Source organism: Heloderma suspectum, chromosome 5, assembly GCF_057233095.1.
Source record: "Heloderma suspectum isolate Gila_16-S chromosome 5, 16-S_ref, whole genome shotgun sequence".
Taxonomy (NCBI): Eukaryota; Metazoa; Chordata; class Lepidosauria; order Squamata; family Helodermatidae; genus Heloderma; species Heloderma suspectum.
The window spans coordinates 66,868,489-66,887,710 of record NC_139462.1 but is presented as its reverse complement, the minus strand read 5'-3'; the positions used below and the strand labels follow the sequence as shown (position 1 = coordinate 66,887,710).

Sequence of the window (19,222 nt, the reverse complement as noted above, 5' to 3'; positions counted from 1 at the left end):
CGGTATGGCAACTATTTTTTATATTTCTTGAAGTCAGCCTTCCCCAACCTGGTATCCTCTGGATGCATTAGATTGCAACTTCCATCATCCCCATCCAGCACATCTGGAGGACACCAGGTTGGGGAAGGCTGCTTTAAGAGGGTTTATATCCCACCTCTCCTATACAGAAACAGTGCTTAGGGTGGCTTAACACAGTTAAAAAATTGCAGAAGGAATTCCCCAAAAGACAGTAATGCAAGGAAACAATCAAATAGATATATACAGATACAGAGCAGTCAAAAAGCAAGGCGTCAAAAGATTAAAACTGTATTTATTCATTTATTTATTGAGTGCATTTATACCCACCTTTCTTATCTTATAGAACACAAGGCAGCATACTTGGGGTTCACAGGCAGTGACCAGATGCAAACCTGCTTAGCTTAAACATATGTCCTCAGACTGTTATATTACAAGTGTAGTACTATTTTCATGTTGCAGGGTATGAAATGCAAATGTAATAACATTTGTGCCTGCTTACAAATATTTGGCACAGTGATATGGTGGATCTGTTGTTTGAATGTAATGTTGCTGCGGGGGGCGGGTGAGGTAGGAAGAAATCCTGTACTTCTAACAACATCCTGCCGCATCTGCTAATATCTGCTCTTAAGGACCAGAGTGGGCATACAAAAACTAGTAACTTGATTTGAAGCTCACTGTGATATCATTACATATTCTCCCTCAGTAAGAAAAGTGCAGCACAATTTCCTTCAGCAAAAAAACACATAGCACAAATACAAACTGAGCGCAATGTGTGCCTATTTGTGGACATCCTGCTTTGGCGAGGCTCCACTGAGAACTACTCAGTTCCACATTGGCGCTCATGCTCTGTGACAAGAGCATTGGTTTTGCCCCAGGTCTGAAGAAAAAAACCACAGATCTTGGACTCCTGTATTATCACGATGATAGATTTAACATCTCTTTTAATCAATGCAAGTTTTTTTAAACATGTATGCAAGCTGTCATAGGAACATGTAACCATCACGAACATCCCAGATGATACCCTTTGTTCCCAATACACATTGTTTAGCATCCCAGTTCATAAACCAATTCACACGTAGAGATTGGTGTGATTGTAGGTAGCCATGTCAGCGCATACCCACCAGGGTAATACTACTGGCCCACAATCCACTCCACACACTCACCAGGACGAGGGTCTCTTCCCCCTCTGACAAGTGTGGTGAGGCACCTCCCATCTAGCCTCACCAGCCACTCCACTGAGCTGCATGCTCCTGCCTCTTTCTCCTCCTTTGCCCCCTCCCCCCCAGTGCTGAGATGTCCACCCTGCAGAATGGAAGGGAGGAGGGAACTGCAGCAGTGGTTGCTGGGGCATACGGACAGGAATGAAGGAAGAGGAAGCAGCAGTGGCACATCTCACTCTGTCAATCCAAGATTCAGAGAAGGGCAGAGTATCTTCCTTTCATGCTGTACTGCAGAGAGCATCCCCAAAGCACAACACAGACACAATCCATTCTGCCCCCTCTCCTGAGCTTAGGAGGGAAGGGAGAATCATTGGCATGCTGTACTTCAGAGATGCTTGCTTCTGAACTTCACCGTGACTGTGGACACAAAACCTCACCTTCGGGTTGCCTGCCAAGGGCAGCCCAAATCTGTGGATACCTGGTGGGCAATACTTTTTAAAGAGCAAACAAAAATGTCATGATGCTCACATTGGCCAGAATTCCTCTTCAGAATGGATATGAAGAAAACAAACAAATGGGGGAGGTGGAGAGCAAAAAAAAAAAAAATGTTCCTGGAGATGATCAGGAAGCCTGGGTCCGCATTTTTCCAAGAAGGAGTGGAAGAGGTCTTATGAGGACTTCTGGAGTGGCTTTTTGGTTACACCATGCTAGGGAACACTTCAGCAGCTCCATCTTGCGAACTGCAGACTTGGGGCTTCTTCACCATGCCCCAGGATCTGTTTTTGCACCTAACACAGCCTAACCTACTTCAGTCTCGAGTTCCAGAGGGGTAGCCATGCTAGCCTGTTGCAGCAAAGCCAACAAAGAATCTTGTTGCACCTTAAAGACTAGCCAATTTATTATGGCATGAGACTGGACGCTGTCCACTGCATCAGGTGTAGGATTAAGTACTTATGATTAAAATTACACCAATTTAGAAACTTTATTTTTTTTAAAAAACAACGACTTTAAAACAATCTGCAGCACAAACAGCAGAAATTGAAAAGAATCTCTGTGCGTGTTCAGTGGAACAACCAAGTGACACATCGTATACACTGTCAAAGTAATTAGTCTAAATTATGATAAAGTACCATCAGTAAATAGCCAAAATATGAAATAAATATACAAAAAAGTTATATTTACAAAATGCACATTGAACCTCTTTATTCCTGAGGCCAAAATGCATTTTGGAGAAGGTCTTAAGAGACACATTCCAGTTTTTGGCATGGACAAGGTAAAACAGGATGGTGACAAAGGCAAAGGGAGCAGGGCCAAAATGAAAAATACCAGCATATTTTGCATAAAGCTTTTCCTGCCAGTAACTAAGTCTTAGGGAGGTATTTCAAGCTTTTAGGGTGCAATCGCATCGGGTTAGGCAGCTGCCTCTGAACTCAGAGGCTCCCGCCTATCCAAGGCAGGGCAGGAGCAGGGCGGAGGGGATCTTCCCCTCCATTCTTCAGCCACCCTGCATTCGCCCTGCACGGGAAGTCGGAGCAGGGGCGAGGAGGGGGAGACACCGGACAATGCATAGGAAGCATCAGAAAGGCACTTCCATGCTCCCCGCCCCACCCGACCCTCAGGAACACCCTGTTTTGACCGCTCCGCACTCGTCTTATGAGTGCGGGGCCAATCTGCACTGCCTACAAGGCAGCACGGGAGGGCGTGGAGATCAGTCCTCAGGGGACTGACCTATCCTATGGCTGTCTAGCTGCTGACTAGCAGCCATAACATTGCACCCTTTAAATGGGAAGAAATCATGCAAAAGCTGAGAAACCCCAAAATGACTAGCACTTGGATGTGGGGCCAAGGGAAGTGGGGAACCCCGGAGGGCCACATTAGGACCCCAGATGGCCTGGATTCAGCTCACGAGCCTGAGGATCTGGATCCTGTATGCTCTTCCTGAGCAACTAATTTAGAACAAGCCATTAACACAAACTGAGCCATGGATATACACAAAACAAGAGATATCAACAATATATATCCCTAGTCAGCAATTCATTTAAATGGTCCATTTTTAATGAGCCAAGGCTAAACTTTCCGCCACGTTGCCTCCTCTCCCCCTCTCTCATTCCCTTGCCTGCCAAGACACACAGAGCTCTTAAAACCCCTCCTCTCCAGAGTGAACAGTCACAGAGATATTCCCCTTAAGCAGCCTCCCCCAACCCAGTGACCTCCAGATCTGTTGAACTATAATCCCCATCGCTTCCATGCAGGCTCAGGATGATAGCCATTGTAATCCAACTCATCTGGAGGGCGCTGGGTTGGGGAAGGCTGCCTTCAGCTCTTCAAGTGCAGCTCACTCCTGTTGTCCTGTGTCTCACTTCTCATAAGTGTGAGACTCATAAAGGGAAAATGGGCAGAAAACGGCTGTTACTGTTTGCTCTGGAGAGAGGCCCAATTTGCCTATGCCTTGGTTCAGGAGAAAGCAGCCAAAGTACATAATGAGGGAGGACTCTGAGGCCATTTGGAGATCAGGTGGAGAGATCCTGAGGGTCAATCTGTGCTTGGACTGCCATTTATTTCCTCCTAGCTTATACCCCAGATCCAAGGGGGAGCACACAGCTGCCAAAACTGGCTCTATCTGACATGGTCCAGTATCCTGCATCCTGACCTAGGATTTTATTGCCGTTTTCAAATTAAACCAAAACAGGGGCTGCTGATCTTCATCCCTTGGCCATTCAAGGTAGGTTTTTGTATTCATTAGCTTCCTCAGTTTGCAAAACCTTTTGGGCATGGTTTTCTCTGGAATAGGCTCCAGAAGGATCAAAATTGCTGCGTCGTTATTCTCATCCAAAAAACGGAAGTGAGAGAAATCAAGTTCATACTTGCACCACTCGCTCTTTACAAAATGCTCCGACAGCACAAACAGGGTTTTATTACTCTTCTCAATGCAGTCAATAATGTTGTCCACAATCCACTTGCCAGGCAGAAAATCCCTTTTATGAAGGCAGAGTTTAAATGGGGGATTAGCTTGCTCTAGCACCTGCACCATTACATTTTCCACCCAGTTAGAATCCTCTTCACTGTAGGAAACAAAAGCATCGTAGCAGATTTCTTTATTGTGGGCCCTTTGGGGCTTGCGTTTTGCTTGAAGCCAAGCCCAGATCATTTGCATATACCAGACAGCATGAAACTTGTAGCACAGAGATGCCGCCACCAGGACAATCAGTAGCATCAGAATGCAAATTAAGGACATGATCAAAGTGAAGTGACACTCAGACAGTGGTAACTGGACAGCTCCTACTTGCTCCCCCCTTACATGATCTGGAGATTCACAGATGTAGTTTTCTGGCCAACCAACAGAGATATTAGATATTCTTGGCTGAGACGTGAAGGACACAAATGCACAGGAGCATTGAAAAGTGTTGAAACGCGCATCCAATCTCTCCATTTTTGCAAATTTTTCAAGGTGTTCCTCAGAGAACCCAAAGACTTTGTTTTCTCCAATATTTAGGATTCTAGCACTAGGGACAAAACTAGCATCCGGTAGGGCTGTCAATTTATTGTTTTTGATATAAAGCTCCTGTAGATGGGGCAGTGTCAGTCTAAAGTCTTGGAGGTTATTGTTGCTAACATCCAGAACTAGAAGACCTTGAGGGATGCAGCTGGTGAGCCTGCTTAGTTTACAGCCAGAGATGTTTAGATATGTCAACCTTTTTGGCCACACACATGAGTTCGGCATTTCTTCAAAGCTATTTTGACTTATATCCAGGTTGAAAAGATTTACTATACAAGCTGAACTTTGTGCTACTACCTCAATCTGTTTCAATACATTTTGACTAATATTTAAAGTTTGTAGTTTAGGCCAGCCACCCTGACAGAATGAATAATTCAAGTAGAGATCTAGCAACAAATTCACACTGAGATCAAGATACAGCAGTGATCTGAACTGTTTTGAAAGTGGGTGGGGAACCATAAAAACTTTTGAATTTTCAACTGTAATTTTTGTAATATTCTCTACAAAATACATTACACTAGAAAGACGTGAAAATGAATAAAATATGTCATTTCTTAAATTTCTGATCGTTACTACTCGTAAGGACGTGGAAGAGCGTTGAATACCATGGAAATTCCCAGTTCCCTGTAATTTGCAGTCTATGAACTCTAGTTCATGCACTTGACTCATGGTGGACAGAACAGGGCCAATCATTACAATATGTTCATCTGAAACGTCAAAATTACGGAGCACAACTTTCTGTGCAGCCACAGGAATTGGTTCACTGAGATCCCAAAATTGTGCACCATTTAGCTCTCGTATATTTTTCAGTTCAAGGCACACTACAGAATTGATAAGATCATACATAATCAGAGCTAACTTGGTAATGGAGAAGTCATTCAGAATGATGTGATTTATGAGCTCAATTTCTTTTAGAGTTCCTAGTTCATATCGTTCAAGTTTTTGTCCCTCAATCTCCAGTTCTTCAAGAACTGAAATTCCTTTAAAGTCTTGTCTCCGTAACACATAGAAGTGATAATCATTTCCCAAGTACAGATAACTCAGCTTTTGTAGATCAGAAAACAGTGGAGTTCCCCCAAGTTCTGAGTAGTAGTTACCTTTTATGTTTAACTTCTGCAAGGAAGAAAGGTGTTTGAACCAAGAGGGATATAAGCGAGTCAGATTGTTTCTTGATAAATCCAAATGCTCCAGCTTCCCAAGGAAGCGAAACGCATCTTCATCAATTATCTGAATTAGATTAGACTGGAGCAAAAGAGTTCTGAGATTGACTGCAAACTTCAGATCCACTTCTCTCACTTGCTCAATACTGTTGGAGGCCAGATCCAGACCTATGACATCATCTTTTAGACCCGGTGGAACTGCATGTAAAGCCCTTGAAGAGTAGTTGCAAAAATGAGCAGAATCACACAAGGGCTTGATCTGTTGTGCAGACAGACTCACAACTCCAGCAACAGAGATGAACCAAAGGCTCCAGACTGGCCCAGTCATGATCATCTAAGAGATTTTATTTAGAAAAGAAGAAAAAGCATAAAACAGTTATTTATGTATATATGTATGTATGTATTTTACTTTCACTGGTATAATAATATACCCACACAGTCAATATTTTAAGACCTTCTGTACAAAATGTTATTCGTTATTTCACTGAGAGAGGTTTGACTAGAGGAGAAGTCAGGCAATTTCCCCCGTGCTTCCAGCTCATTCAACCTCTGATATACACACCAAGTTCACACGCTGGGGGAACACCAGTGACTCTGGCAGCCTTGTAGCGAATCCCACACATGTGCAGAATATCCAGGACAGCCATACTCAGGACCAGAAGGCCAGTACACTTGGACCCGCTGTATTACGCAGGAGCAGTTATATCAAAATCGATGCTACCATTACTTTCATGAGCACTGACATCAGAATTACATTGCCTGCATAAACCAGGCTTGCTGCAGATGGGCTGACTCGAAAGGACTGAGACACTATATCAAGGTACATCTGAAAAAAAGTGCAAAGTTCTATGTGGGAGAATCAAACTTATTTTTACGCTGACGTGTGTGCAAATGACAACCAAATGTTATGAGTAGGGGAGACCATGTGTGCCTTGGATTGTTCTCTGCTGGAGAAACGGTTACTACTGTGAGGCAGACTACAACCCTGTTTACTTGTTGCTTGATTTTTTTACCTAGATTTTTAATGTGCTTCCTAGTTGATGTTCTCAGCTCACCAGCTTCTTGCCTTATTATAAAAAACTTCCTAGCCAGTTTCTCAGTTCATCGCTTGGGACAGTGGAGTTGGTCCCACCTGTGTAGATGCTGTCATGTTATTCTGGGTAATATCTACACCACTAATTCCCAGATCGCTTTAGGCAAACGTGGCCTAAATCACAAATACTTTTATACTTTATTTTGAATTTATTTTAGTGGTGTTTTTTTACTTTAACTGATCACTGTGAAGTGCATGAGGGTGCTGCATGTGTGTGTGTATGTGTGTGTGTTTCTATTACACATCTCTTCATTGCTCTGCAGCCTCCCAAGGTGCTCACACTTCCTGATCTGAAAAAGCCCTATGGAAGAAATTATCTCATGATGTCTTCTCTGCATTTGGGAAGCCCAGGAGGCAGCAGGCTGCCAGAGAAATGACTGGACAATGGAAGATAAGGACAGTCATGCACACTCCTCAACCACCTCATAAATAAGGTAAGTATGACCCCAGTCCATGAACATTTCTCTGAAAAAATAATCTCCTTTGAATTTCTTTTCTAAAGCAGTTTCATTTCTATCAGAATGAATGAGAATGATACAAAAATGCACAGCACTAGTTGGTGGAATATACAAAACAGAAGCTCACGGAAAGACAAATTACCTTCTGCCAGCAAGTCTATGGCAGAAATTGATGAATCTGCAAGTAAAAAAAAAACAGCATAGCCAAAAAATGGCTGGACTAGAACCTTTCAATCTGATGTTCTACTTCTCTCTTTGTCCATTTAACCAACTCGCCATTCCATGAGGGCATTCTGCTGTATTTGCTCAAACTGAAGTCTTCTCTCCTTCATTCTCACAACCACTGTGAAACAGGCCATCGTTTTGCTGATGGGAGCAGGTGGACGGGGGATCCCAAGTGTTTATCTGAAGTTTGCTCAGCAAGTTTATGGCTACACAGAAATCTAGCTCAGGTCTAGTGGCCATCTGCTTGGAATACAGCAAAGAAGCCATTTCTCCACATTTGGCAGGGCATGGCACTGTTGCTTTCATAAGTTCTGCTTGATCCGTAATATTAAGATGAGCCAGAGGAGCCTGCATCTGAGGCTTAATGGGGGGTGGGGTATTTCACAAGTGATCTTATCAATAAGATCCTATCTCTAGTCACAGTGTGCAGGAAGAGATTCATCAAGCAGCACGAAATTAATGCCTCATGATTAGTTTAAGGAATAGCAATCAGGAAATAAATCTGAATATACCCAGACAGTCAGTTACATACCCCCAGGGTTACTATTGTGACTAGATAGTGGCTTCGCACCTTTGACAGCTGCAGTCACCGAGAAGTCCTGAGTGACTGCATTTGATTCCATCCAAAATCTGCCCTACTGAATCCATCATCTCAAAATGCTCAAAGCCATCTCCCTGCTTTTGTTTGTTTTGTCTCAGTTGGACCCAGAACTTGTTTTTATTGATCCTTTTGTTTCCACCCTATAAAACCCCTGGGCTTCAAGCCCTCAGTGTTCTGGTGCCCACATTGGTCCCTGCCAGAATGACGGCCTGTTTTCCATCATAAGAAGATTAGGCCAGATGGTCACATCTTATGTAACCACCTGGAATTGGGTGTTACCTAGAGGCTCCTCAGCCCTTAGCTCAAGGTCAGGCACAGTCCCTGCTAATTGGGAAGTGTTAACAGCTGGAGTTGGTGAGGAGTTCCAGTCTCTTGGAGGCAAGGGCGGTCCACTCAGGGGCTGAGCCAGTGATTGGCTGAAGGAAAAGCTGCCCTGGGTTGCCAGGGCTGGGCTTTAAAAGAGGGATGAGGTAGAGGCATGGGGTCTCCCTTTGCCCTGGTGATTCTGGACCTGCAGATGGCCTGTTGCTATCCAGGGAGATCCATGCTTAGGTATGTAAGGTTAGGCCAGGTAGCTCTATTATTCTGGGTCAAGTGTGCATTCATAAAGCTCTCTGTATATAGTTAAGTAATGTGGCTTTGTATCCTCTTGTGTAACTTGCTACTTCCATCCCTCTACCCCTTTATTTTTATCTTAATAAATATATATCCAACCTTTAGTTGGTTTGATTTCTCTACATTTCTTCAGTGCTCATTTCAGTGCATCTTGGCTTAGGAAGGTGGCTACTGGGTATTTGGGGGGACTGGAAGGCTGGGTTTGGCCAGTCCTATTTTTGGAACGGGAGCCGGGATTGAGTCCTGAGTGGTCCTACCTAGCAGGGAGGTTGGGGCTGGACCTGGCAGGATCTTTCACAGTCCCCCTCTACTGAAATCAGTCATTTGATTCCTGGCCTCCCTCACATAGGCAGGATAGCACACTCACTTCTGGTGTGTGGCAAGCTTCATTGTTCCGTAGCCTGCTAAGGGCCTGATTCTCCCACCCTTTGGTTGCATGACAAGCCCCATTGTCCTGGTTGCATCTGGTGGCCCTCATTTCCTCTGAAATCACTTGAAGCTGTGGAACTCCAGGTTCTGCCATGCAGCTTCACTACTGGATTGCTCCAGACCACCTAGGTCTGGCTGCTGAGATCGCCACTTTATCTGAAGCAGTGACCTGAGGGTAGCCTTGCCCAAAGACTTCCTTCTTTCCCTCTGATCTCAGACATTTCCGGACACCCCAACATAACACGATTCCAGGAAACGTATATTTCAAGCCCTCTCCTACCTTCTGGAGGTCTTTCCATCTACAGATGATTCTTACTAATATTAATACAAAAACACTGAGACAGCTTTCTCAGAAAAGACTCAAGATGACATATAACAAAATTAAAACACACTTTAGAATAGCTAAAACAATTATCCATTGTACTAGAATACAACCACGTCATCAAAATATGACATGCGAACAGGACTACTCAAGCAACTAAAGCAGGGGCAGGCACCACCCTTTCTGCACCTCTTTATTGCCTTTCGTGTGTGTGTGTGTGTGTGTGTGTGTGTGTGTGTAGAAACTTCCTCTGCCTTTTAATGAGGTTTGGTCAGATGCCCATCCTTGTGTAATGCAGCCTTGTCCTGCTCATCAAGTGGGGAGATTGCAGCCAGGCCTCAGTTTTCTTTCCATTTCTCCGTGCTTTCTTTTTATGTTCATTATGGTCAGGCTATTCTTCCAGAATTGGTTGACACACGATATGTTCTGGAGACCCAGTGGCTCTTATTGTGAAGAATAGGTGCCTTGAAGAGGAAGACAGAGGAAGTGGGGTGTGCACAAGGTGTTGGAAATTAGTGTGCCTGCATTCTAGCAAAGATATCCAACCTGATGTACACCCTTCTCTCTAGTCACAGTGGCTGTGCACAAGGATTAGCTTGGATGCGCCAGCTGCGGCCAGAGACAAACCTCTTTGAAAAGATCATTGTTTTACAGATGGGGCAGGGGTGATTGTCTGAAGGCTGCTCAGCAAGTTCATGGCTACACAGAAATCTAAGCTTAAGTCTCAGATCCAGGCTAACTGGAGTAGTTCCTAGGCCATTTTGAAACAATGAAGTCTTCTCTCGGCAGTTCCAGGTTGTTGTCCTGCTACTCTGGCTTGGCCGAACAGTGTGGCAAATAAATGGGAAAGTCTCTCTCTTTGCTTTCTGCCACTGCCTCCACTTTCATATTCATGCAGCACAGGCCGAACTTGATTCATTCCAGATGCTTTTGCTGGGAATGTCCCAGACCCATTAATATTGTAAGCAACATTGTCTTGCAAACAGATCAATCTTTTTCTGGTTTGCTGTTGTCAAGTAGCAACTTGGAAACAATAACCATACCTGACATTTGCAGTCTAAAGGTAATTGTACACTTGTGTCTGAGTTTACGGACTGACACTGCAATCTTATACATGTCTACTCAGGCGGAAGCCATACTGATCTCACCATAAGCCACACTGAATTCCCAGGCAAGTGTGTATAGTATTGCACTTACCTTAGGTTCTTTACAATTTTAGGACAAATAAAATGGCAAAACCATCAGAGTGCATAATAGATATAATAAACTATCTGTTTCCTGCTAGCTGTAGAGCTGCTGATCATACAAATGCACTCACGGTTTATTGCCACACGTAGCTTCTCTAAAGACCGAGTTCTAAAACAATGTGGTGAGTTCCCCCCACCCTGAACTGGAGGAATCAGACACCTGCAAGGGCAGAGGCGGCGGGGTGGGGGGAGACCATTGGGATAGAGAATGGACAGAAGCACCAGCTTGTGTATAAGCACCTGTACATGAATGAGGCAGAACAGAACTGAGCCTGGCACAAGAAAGAGAATGATGGGGATGGTGGAACAGAGGAGCTACCCTAATCCAGGTCGGAACACTGATTCATTCAGCACTGATTCACTATTTGAATGCAGCACTAGAGAGTTTCTCTGAAATGGGATTCAGCCCTCAGGCTGAAAGAAGTTCAGCACCCTTGATTTAGAATCATAGATTTAGCCCAATATTGTCTGCTCTGACTGGCAGTGCCACATTTTAACTGGGGGTAGAGATTCAGTTATAATACACATTCTCTCTCTCTCCCCTCGCCCCCATTTCTCACAATTGTTTCTTCAGTTCTGTAGCAACTTATTCAGTCCTTCAGTTGCCGGCGACTCTGCCACTTTGGGATATCAGTAGCACCAGCCAATTATCAGCAGTTCCCCCTTTTTTAAAAATCAAAATATAATGGCATGCAATAAAATTCCCAGTGCCATTTTTTCTGATATTTGGCAGCTATAACCCACTCCTACGAGGCTACCATGCCAGCAATATCCAATTCTGACAAAGGGAAAAAAAATCACTGGCATCGCCTTGAAAGTCTAAAGTACCTCCAGCTCTTAAAAATTAGGCAGATAGGCAGTGCAGAGGTAGCATGGTGTGTTTTAATTAGCTTGCCAGAACAGACTACTGTGCAAAAAGCATACTTTTGTGGCCTTTTCTAGCCAGAGGCATTTGGGGGGTGTCTCTTCCAGCACACTGAGTCTCCACAAGCAATATAAGCTTGGACTGTCATGATCCATACTAGTTCGAGGTAAACGGGGGATTGGCAGAACTCAGGGCAGATGGTTTAGTCCAAAACTGAAGCTTCCCCAGCTTGATGCCCTCCGGATGTTTTGGAGTGCGCCTCCCAACATGCCTCGCCATTGGTCATGGTGGCTGGGGGTAATGGGAGTTGAAGTGCAAATCCTCGGGAGGGCACCCGGTTGGTGAAGGCTCCTCAGGCCAATGTACCTGCTGCATTCCAAGTCCAAACCGGGGGGGGGGGGATAAAGACTAAAGAATGCGACGCTGTTTGCATGTTTCCTCAACGGGGCTTAACTTCGAAGCAAGCATGCAGATGATTATGCTCGTGAAAACGGAGTTTTTAAAAACTAGAGTCAAGGGAGTGAAACGAGAAAACAAAACATACTAACAACAGACCTTTGGCAATACCTGCCACCCGTGGCTTCAGAACCTCTCCCAGCGGACCGAACGGCACGCGGAACAGGGCTGGATCAATTCCGCAGAGCCTCGCCACGCATCAGGGTTTCTGGGGGAGAAGCACGGAGAGAGGCACGTTATCCTGCGCAGGGCTAGCGGGGCACCACCTGGCGGCGTTCCCGTGCCGCCCTCCCTTTCGCTGCCTTGCCCCACAGGGCCGCGCAACGAGCGAGCCAGACGGGGAGGGGACGGGGGCGCGTCGCTGCCTGCGCTGCCTTCCCAGCCACGCAGAGGCTGCTTCGCGGGAGGAAAAGGCGGGCTGGCGGGGCACGGCTTTCCCCGGAAAGAGCCGAGAAACGCTCCCCCCCGGCCCTGCTTGCATGTCCTTTCTCTTCCCCTCTGCGCTTCTCCAAAGTTAGTCGAAGCGCACGACGTCGCTGGCGACTGTCCAGCGGCGGCTCTGGCTGGACCTGGACGAAGCGAAGATAGGCGCCGCTTGCAGAGGGAGGAGCTGCTCAGGACTGCAGCCTTTGGCTGAAACTCCGGGGGTCGCGCAACACTGTTTGCAATTAAAAAAGCGGGGCGGCTCTCCTTTCAGTAACCCCAATGGGGAAGGCCGCTGGGGGAACCTGCTTGTCTCGGGCGCGGACCCAGAACTGTTTCCAAGGCGGCCAGGGCATGAGGCATCTTTGCCTCCTTCGCAGGTGCACCTTTGCACGCGTTTATTTAATGGGCAAATAAGAAAGTGACCGCGATCCCAGCCTGCCCCAGACCTGGTGCCCTCCAGATCTCCTGGACTGCAATTCCCATGGCCCTGCTCCTGGGAATCATGGCGCTTGCAAGCCAACACATCTGGAGCGCACCAGGTGCGGGAGGGCTGAGCGATCCCATTCAATCGTACTGGAATAAGTTCATCACCTGGGTAAAAGAAAGAAAAGGAAGAACCTAGTAATTGATCGAAGTGAAAATTATAGAAGGGTAAAATTATTTGTTGTTGTTCAGTCATTCAGTCGTGTCCGACTCTTCGTGACCCCATGGACCATAGCATGCCAGGCCTTCCTGTCCTGCGCTCTCTCCCTGAGTGTGTTCAAGTCCATATTCATTGCATCGGTGATGCTATCTAGCCATCTCATCCTCTGCCATCCCCTTCTCCTTTCGCCTTCAGTCTTTCCCAGCATCAGGGTCTTTTCCAGGGAGTTTTCTCTTTGCATTAGGTGACCAAAATATTTGAGCTTCAGCTTCAGTATCTGTCCTTCCAATGAGCACTCAGGGTTGATTTCCTTTAGGATTGACTGATCTGACCTCCTTGCAGTCCAGGCAATTCGCAAGAGTCTTCTCCAGCACCACAGTTCAAGGTAAAATTATAGAAGGGTTGAAAATGAAAAAGTGAAAATTAAAATGTGAAAAAAATAAAAAGTGAAAATTAAAATTAAAAAGTGAAAATTATAGAAGGGTTACAGCACATCAGTCAGCCTTGATTACATTAGCAGTCTTGTTTGCGTGATCATCCCTGCGGGGCAGGGGTGGCAGCAATATTGGATAGGGCTCTCTCCTCCTCTGCCTCCCCATTTCTGAGAGTGTGCTTGCCCAGCTTTACGTCTCCCTAGCCTTCCAAAACTGGCGTGGTCTCCTGTTGTTGCACTCATTTTTATTAAAAGACGTGGCTTTCTATCCCCCAGTTGCTATGTTGTGCGTTATTGTCAGAGATGGGAATTCTGCGAGTTTTGCAGAACAAACGGTGAACCACAGAAGAGCTCTTCCTTTCACTAGAAACCTATAATAGTCAAAACCTTGAAAGAGCTCATTTGAGGAACAGTGTGACTGCTGCTCCTCCAGCACTTTGCTCTGGAAAGATCTGAACCCACATCGCCCCATAGGGAAGGAACCCCATTTCCAAGAAATGCAGCCATATAGGAAGCAGCCATGTCCTGCGCAGGTGATCTTCAAATGTCATCCCTGGGTCAAAAGTATGGCAACTATTTCTTAGATTGTTATTGTTCCCCCTGCATGTTTACAGGAGTTTAAACATTTATATTCCCTTGAAACATAAGGCATAGAGGGAGGGAGAGACAGGCTGGGGCTGGGTGGGGGGTCCTAGTGCTAACACCCACAAGGCATTATGCAAGAATTCCTTGTTCTTTTACTTAACAGATTTTCCAGGGTAAGGAAAAAGATATAGGGAAAACACAGGTAGGAAAACACGGGAGGGTTACCAAGTGTGGTCATCTAGAAAGGACCCACCCCCAAACAAAATTCTATGAATGAAGAATTAGGCTTCTTCTTTCCCCCTCCCCTCCATGCTGCTCACCAGGGAAGCACACTATGGGCATCTCTACACGAGCCCAAAATCCTGCATTTATACTGGGGCTTTCTGCTTCACAGGATAAAAGCTCCATATGAAGAAAGCCCTATGACTTCAGCAGCATAATGGAACCTCCTGGGACCCATCTACATGGCGACAGTTTCCAACGTGATTCCGTTTAAAACCACATTTTCATCCAATTGGATTTACTCCTCCCATGGTTGTTGTTGTTCAGTCGTTCAGTCGTGTCCGACTCTTCGTGACCCCATGGACCATAGCATGCCAGGCCTTCCTGTCCTGTGCTCTCTCCCGGAGCGTGCTCAAGTTCATATTCATGATTCACTGATCTTACATACACGCAGCCAATTACAGCGGCATATACAAAGCAAAAAGGGGGGGGACCGCCTTTGCATGGCAGACTGCAAACAGCATTAAGTTCAGGCATATGTGCGCGGAGTCTGGCAGCAGATTTAAAATAGGCTACTCTTCCCCTCTCCTGGCTCCCTGCTGAGGAAGTGCAGTGGAAGTCAATGGCAGATACTTCTAAATAGGCCTGTTTAGCAGGCTGTTCTCAGCGTAGAAGTGGAGATTCAACGTCATCCCAAAGCAACCTGCTGAAGGCTCATTTGGGGGACACAAAGCACCTTTTAAAGTCATGGCCTCCGCTGATGGAAATTTTCTACTGCTGATTCACACCCCCACATGGTGGTGCAGCAGCCTGACTCATGCCCCTTCTCTGCCTCCGCCCACCCCGGGACTGGCACCCCACCAAGCACCACCACCACCAAGCAGCCAGTGGTGCCAAAGAGCACATGAGCCCCACTGCCACAGAACAGCAGGTCCTTCTGGCACTCCTTCGCTGCCCCTCTTGCTCGCTTTCTCGCTGTCTTATTTATTTATTTATTTATTTATTTATTCATTTCATTTCATTTCTATACCGCCCAATAGCCGAAGCTCTCTGGGTGGTTCACAAAAACTAAAACCAAACAACACACAATAAAACAATTTAAAATATATAGAACATTAAAACCACAATATAACAATACAACCACAGTAAAACCTAGCAGCAATACAGGAGTTTAAAATACAGATTTAAAACAGCAAAGATAAAAATTTAGAAAGCTAAAATGCCTGGGAAAATAAAAAGGTCTTCACCTGGCGCTGAAAGGAGTACAATGTAGGCGCCAGGCGAACCTCACTAGGGAGCTCATTCCAGAGCCGGGGTGCCACAGCAGAAAAAGCCCTCCTCCTAGTAGCCACCCACCTCACTTCCTTTGGCAGGGGCTCACGGAGAAGGGCCGCTGCTGATGATCTTAAGGTCCGGGCAGGCACATATGGGAGGAGGCGATCCTTCAGGTAACCTGGCCCCAAGCCGTTAAGGGCTTTGAATGTTAACACCAGCACTTTGAATCGGGCCCGGAAATGGACTGGCAGCCAGTGCAGCTGGAAAAGTACTGGCGTAATATGAGCTCGCAGGCCAGTCCCTGTTAACAATCTTGCTGCCCTATTTTGGACCAGCTGAAGTTTCCGGACCGTTTTCAAAGGCAGCCCCACGTATAACGCATTGCAGTAATCCAGACGAGAAGTTATCAGAGCATGGATAACTGTAGCTAGGCTATCTCTGTCCAGATAAGGGCGTAGTTGGTATACCAGCCTAAGCTGATAAAAAGTGCTCCGTGCCACTGAGTTCACCTGTGCCTCAAGTGACAGTTCTGGATCCAAGAGCACCCCCAAACTACGAACCTGATCCTTTAGGGGGAGTGCAACCCCCTCCAGAACAGGTTGAATATCACCTAGCCGGGCAGACGAACCACCCACTAACAGTACCTCCGTCTTGTCTGGATTGAGTTTCAGTTTATTAGCCCTCATCCAGTCCATTACCGTGCCCAGGCACTGGTTCAGAACAGCCACTGCCTCACCTGGTTTTGATGAGAAAGAGAGGTAGAGCTGGGTGTCATCTGCATATTGATGGCACCTCAGCCCACACCTCCGGATAACCTCCCCCAGCGGTTTCATGTAGATGTTAAACAGCATGGGGGATAAAATAGAGCCCTGTGGAACCCCATGGCACAATTGCCATGGCACAGAGCAATAATCCCCCAGCACCACCTTCTGGAATCGGCCATCCAAGTAGGAGCGGAACCACTGTAGTGCAGTGCCTCCAACTCCCAACCCAGACAACCTATCCAGAAGGATACCATGGTCGATGGTATCGAAAGCCGCTGAGAGGTCCAGGAGAATCAACAGGGTCGCACTCCCCCTGTCCCTCTCCCGGCAGAGGTCATCCCACAGGGCGACCAAGGCAGTTTCCGTTCCAAAACCAGGCCTGAAGCCCGATTGAAATGGATCTAGATAATCCGTTTCATTCAAGAGTGCCTGGAGCTGTCCTACAACCACCCGCTCAAGCACCTTGCCCAGGAAGGGGATGTTGGCCACTGGCCTATAATTGTTAACATCCTCTGGGTCCAGGTTAGGCTTTTTCAGGAGTGGTCTAATTACTGCCTCTTTTAAAGCAGCAGGCACCACTCCCTCTCTCAAGGAGGAATTTACAACCTCCTGGACCCAGCCGGACAACCCCTCCTTGTTTGATTTAATAAGCCATGAAGGGCAAGGGTCAAGCACACAAGTGGTCGATCGGACTTGGCCAAGCACCTTGTCCACATCCTCAGGCCTCAGTAACTGAAACTCATCCAATAAAACTGGACCAGACGGTGCTCTGAACGCCTCTACCAATGGAACTGCATTAATGGTGGTGTCCAATTCATGACGAATCTGAGTGACTTTATCCTCAAAGTGCCGCGCAAACTCGTCACAGTGTGCAGCCGAGGGTTCCACCGTCTCTCTCCCTGGCCCAGAATGTAACAGGCCGCGAACCACTCGGAAAAGCTCCGCCGGACGACACTGAGAAGATGCAATGCTGGTGGAAAAGAACTGCCTCTTTGCCACCCTCACCGCCACAGAGTAGGCTCGATAGTGGGCTCTTACCTGTGTTCGGTCAGACTCAGCACGCATTTTCCTCCACCTGCGTTCTAGCCGTCTCCCCTCCTGCTTCATTGCCCTCAGCTCAGGTGTATACCAAGGAGCTGGCCGGGCTCTGCTCAGAGGGAGAGGGTGCTTGGGCGCGATCGTGTCAACCGCCCGAGTCATCTCTGCATTCCACAGAGCGACCTGGGCTTCGACAGGAGCACCAGCCATACCAGCAGGAAAATCCCCCAGAGCCCTCTGGAATCCATCAGAATCCATTAATCTCCGGGGGCGGACCATTTTAATAGGTCCCCCACCCTTGCAGAGGGGAAAGGCCGCCAGAAGTCTAAACCTCAGCAGGAAGTGATCTGACCATGACAAAGGGACAGATGTTAATTCCTCCACTTTCAGATCACCATCCTCCTGCCCAGTCGAGAAAACCAGATCAAGCGTGTGTCCTTTTATATGCGTTGGGCCGATGACATGTTGGGACAGCCCCATGGTTGTCATGGCGGCCATGAAGTCCTGAGCCACCCCGGATACAGCGGCCTCGGCATGGAAGTTGAGATCCCCCAGGACCATCATCCTGGGGGTCAACACCAAGTCCGAGACCACCTCCGTCAGCTCAGGCAGGGAATCCGATGGGCAGCGGGGTGGGCGGTACACCAACAGAATCCCTAATCTGTCCCGGGTACCCAACACAAGGTACAGACACTCAAGATCTGCACTCGAATGAGCAGGAAGCCTGGAGAGGGAGATTGAATTCCTATAGACCACAGCAACCCCCCCTCCCCGACCCTCAAGTCGGTGTTGGTGCTGCACCGAGTACCCAGGAGGGCACAGCTGGGAGAGAGTGACCCCTCCCAGTTCCCCCACCCAGGTCTCAGTAATACATGCCAGGTCAGCCCTCCCATCCACAATCAAATCATGGATGAGGGAGGTCTTATTTTGGGCCGACCTGGCATTCAGCAGCAGCACCACCAGACCCGAGGGCAGACTGGTAAGGCTGCCAGGAACCATCAGGTTGGGGGAAGAACCGGAAGAGGGGACAGCTGTAAGGTGTCTAGCCCCTCTTCTCCTCAGCTGGCCTGTTAATCCCCCAACGCCATACCTCCCCCTGCCCGTGACCACAGTTATGGTGGCACCTCCCCCACCCCCTGAGTTGCCCAATAGTCCTCCCAGGCACATATTAAAATATTAAGATATAAAATATACAACAGTTTAAAAGAATATAAAAAAGATAAAAGAGAACAGCAGCTAAGAAGGAGCAGATAGTCCACGTTTGTCCCTTTCCCCTGGTCTTTAAAGCTGCTGCCCTCTGCTGCTGCTGCTATTTGCTGCTGGTGTTGTGGCTGCTGGTGTCTCTGGAGAGGCAGGTGGGTAGATCTTCAGGTCCTACGCGACTCCAAGTGCAACGCTAAGTGCGCACTTAGCGTTGCAATTGGCGCGACGCCGAGGCGCTGCCTCTGGCAGCCCCGCCTTAAGTACCTGTGGGTGGGGGCAGAAGCAGGCTCAGGATCCACCTGGTGCAGCTGCTGGCTGGTCCTCCTTCCCCAGGCTCCTTCCCGAGCAGCCTCTGGCAGCCCCGCCTTAAGTACCTGTGGGCGGGGGCAGAAGCAGGCTCAGGATCCACCTGGTGCAGCTGCTGGCTGGTCCTCCTTCCCCAGGCTCCTGGGGAAGAGTTATGCTTCCCCACTCCTCCCTCCACTCCC

At 47.3% G+C, this 19,222-nt stretch overlaps 1 protein-coding gene across 1 annotated transcript; it reads right to left on the bottom strand.

The window, feature by feature from the left end:
* Positions 1-2,137: 2,137 nt before the first annotated feature.
* Positions 2,138-12,665, bottom strand: LOC146343971 (toll-like receptor 2 type-2). Its single transcript, XM_084860275.1, has 2 exons — positions 12,245-12,665; positions 2,138-6,168 (listed from the first exon to the last, which is right to left on the bottom strand). Exon 2 carries the CDS (start codon positions 6,166-6,168, stop codon positions 3,829-3,831), a length of 2,340 nt encoding a protein of 779 aa, XP_084716401.1. The 5' UTR covers positions 12,245-12,665; the 3' UTR covers positions 2,138-3,828.
* Between the last annotated feature and the right edge of the window lie 6,557 nt (positions 12,666-19,222).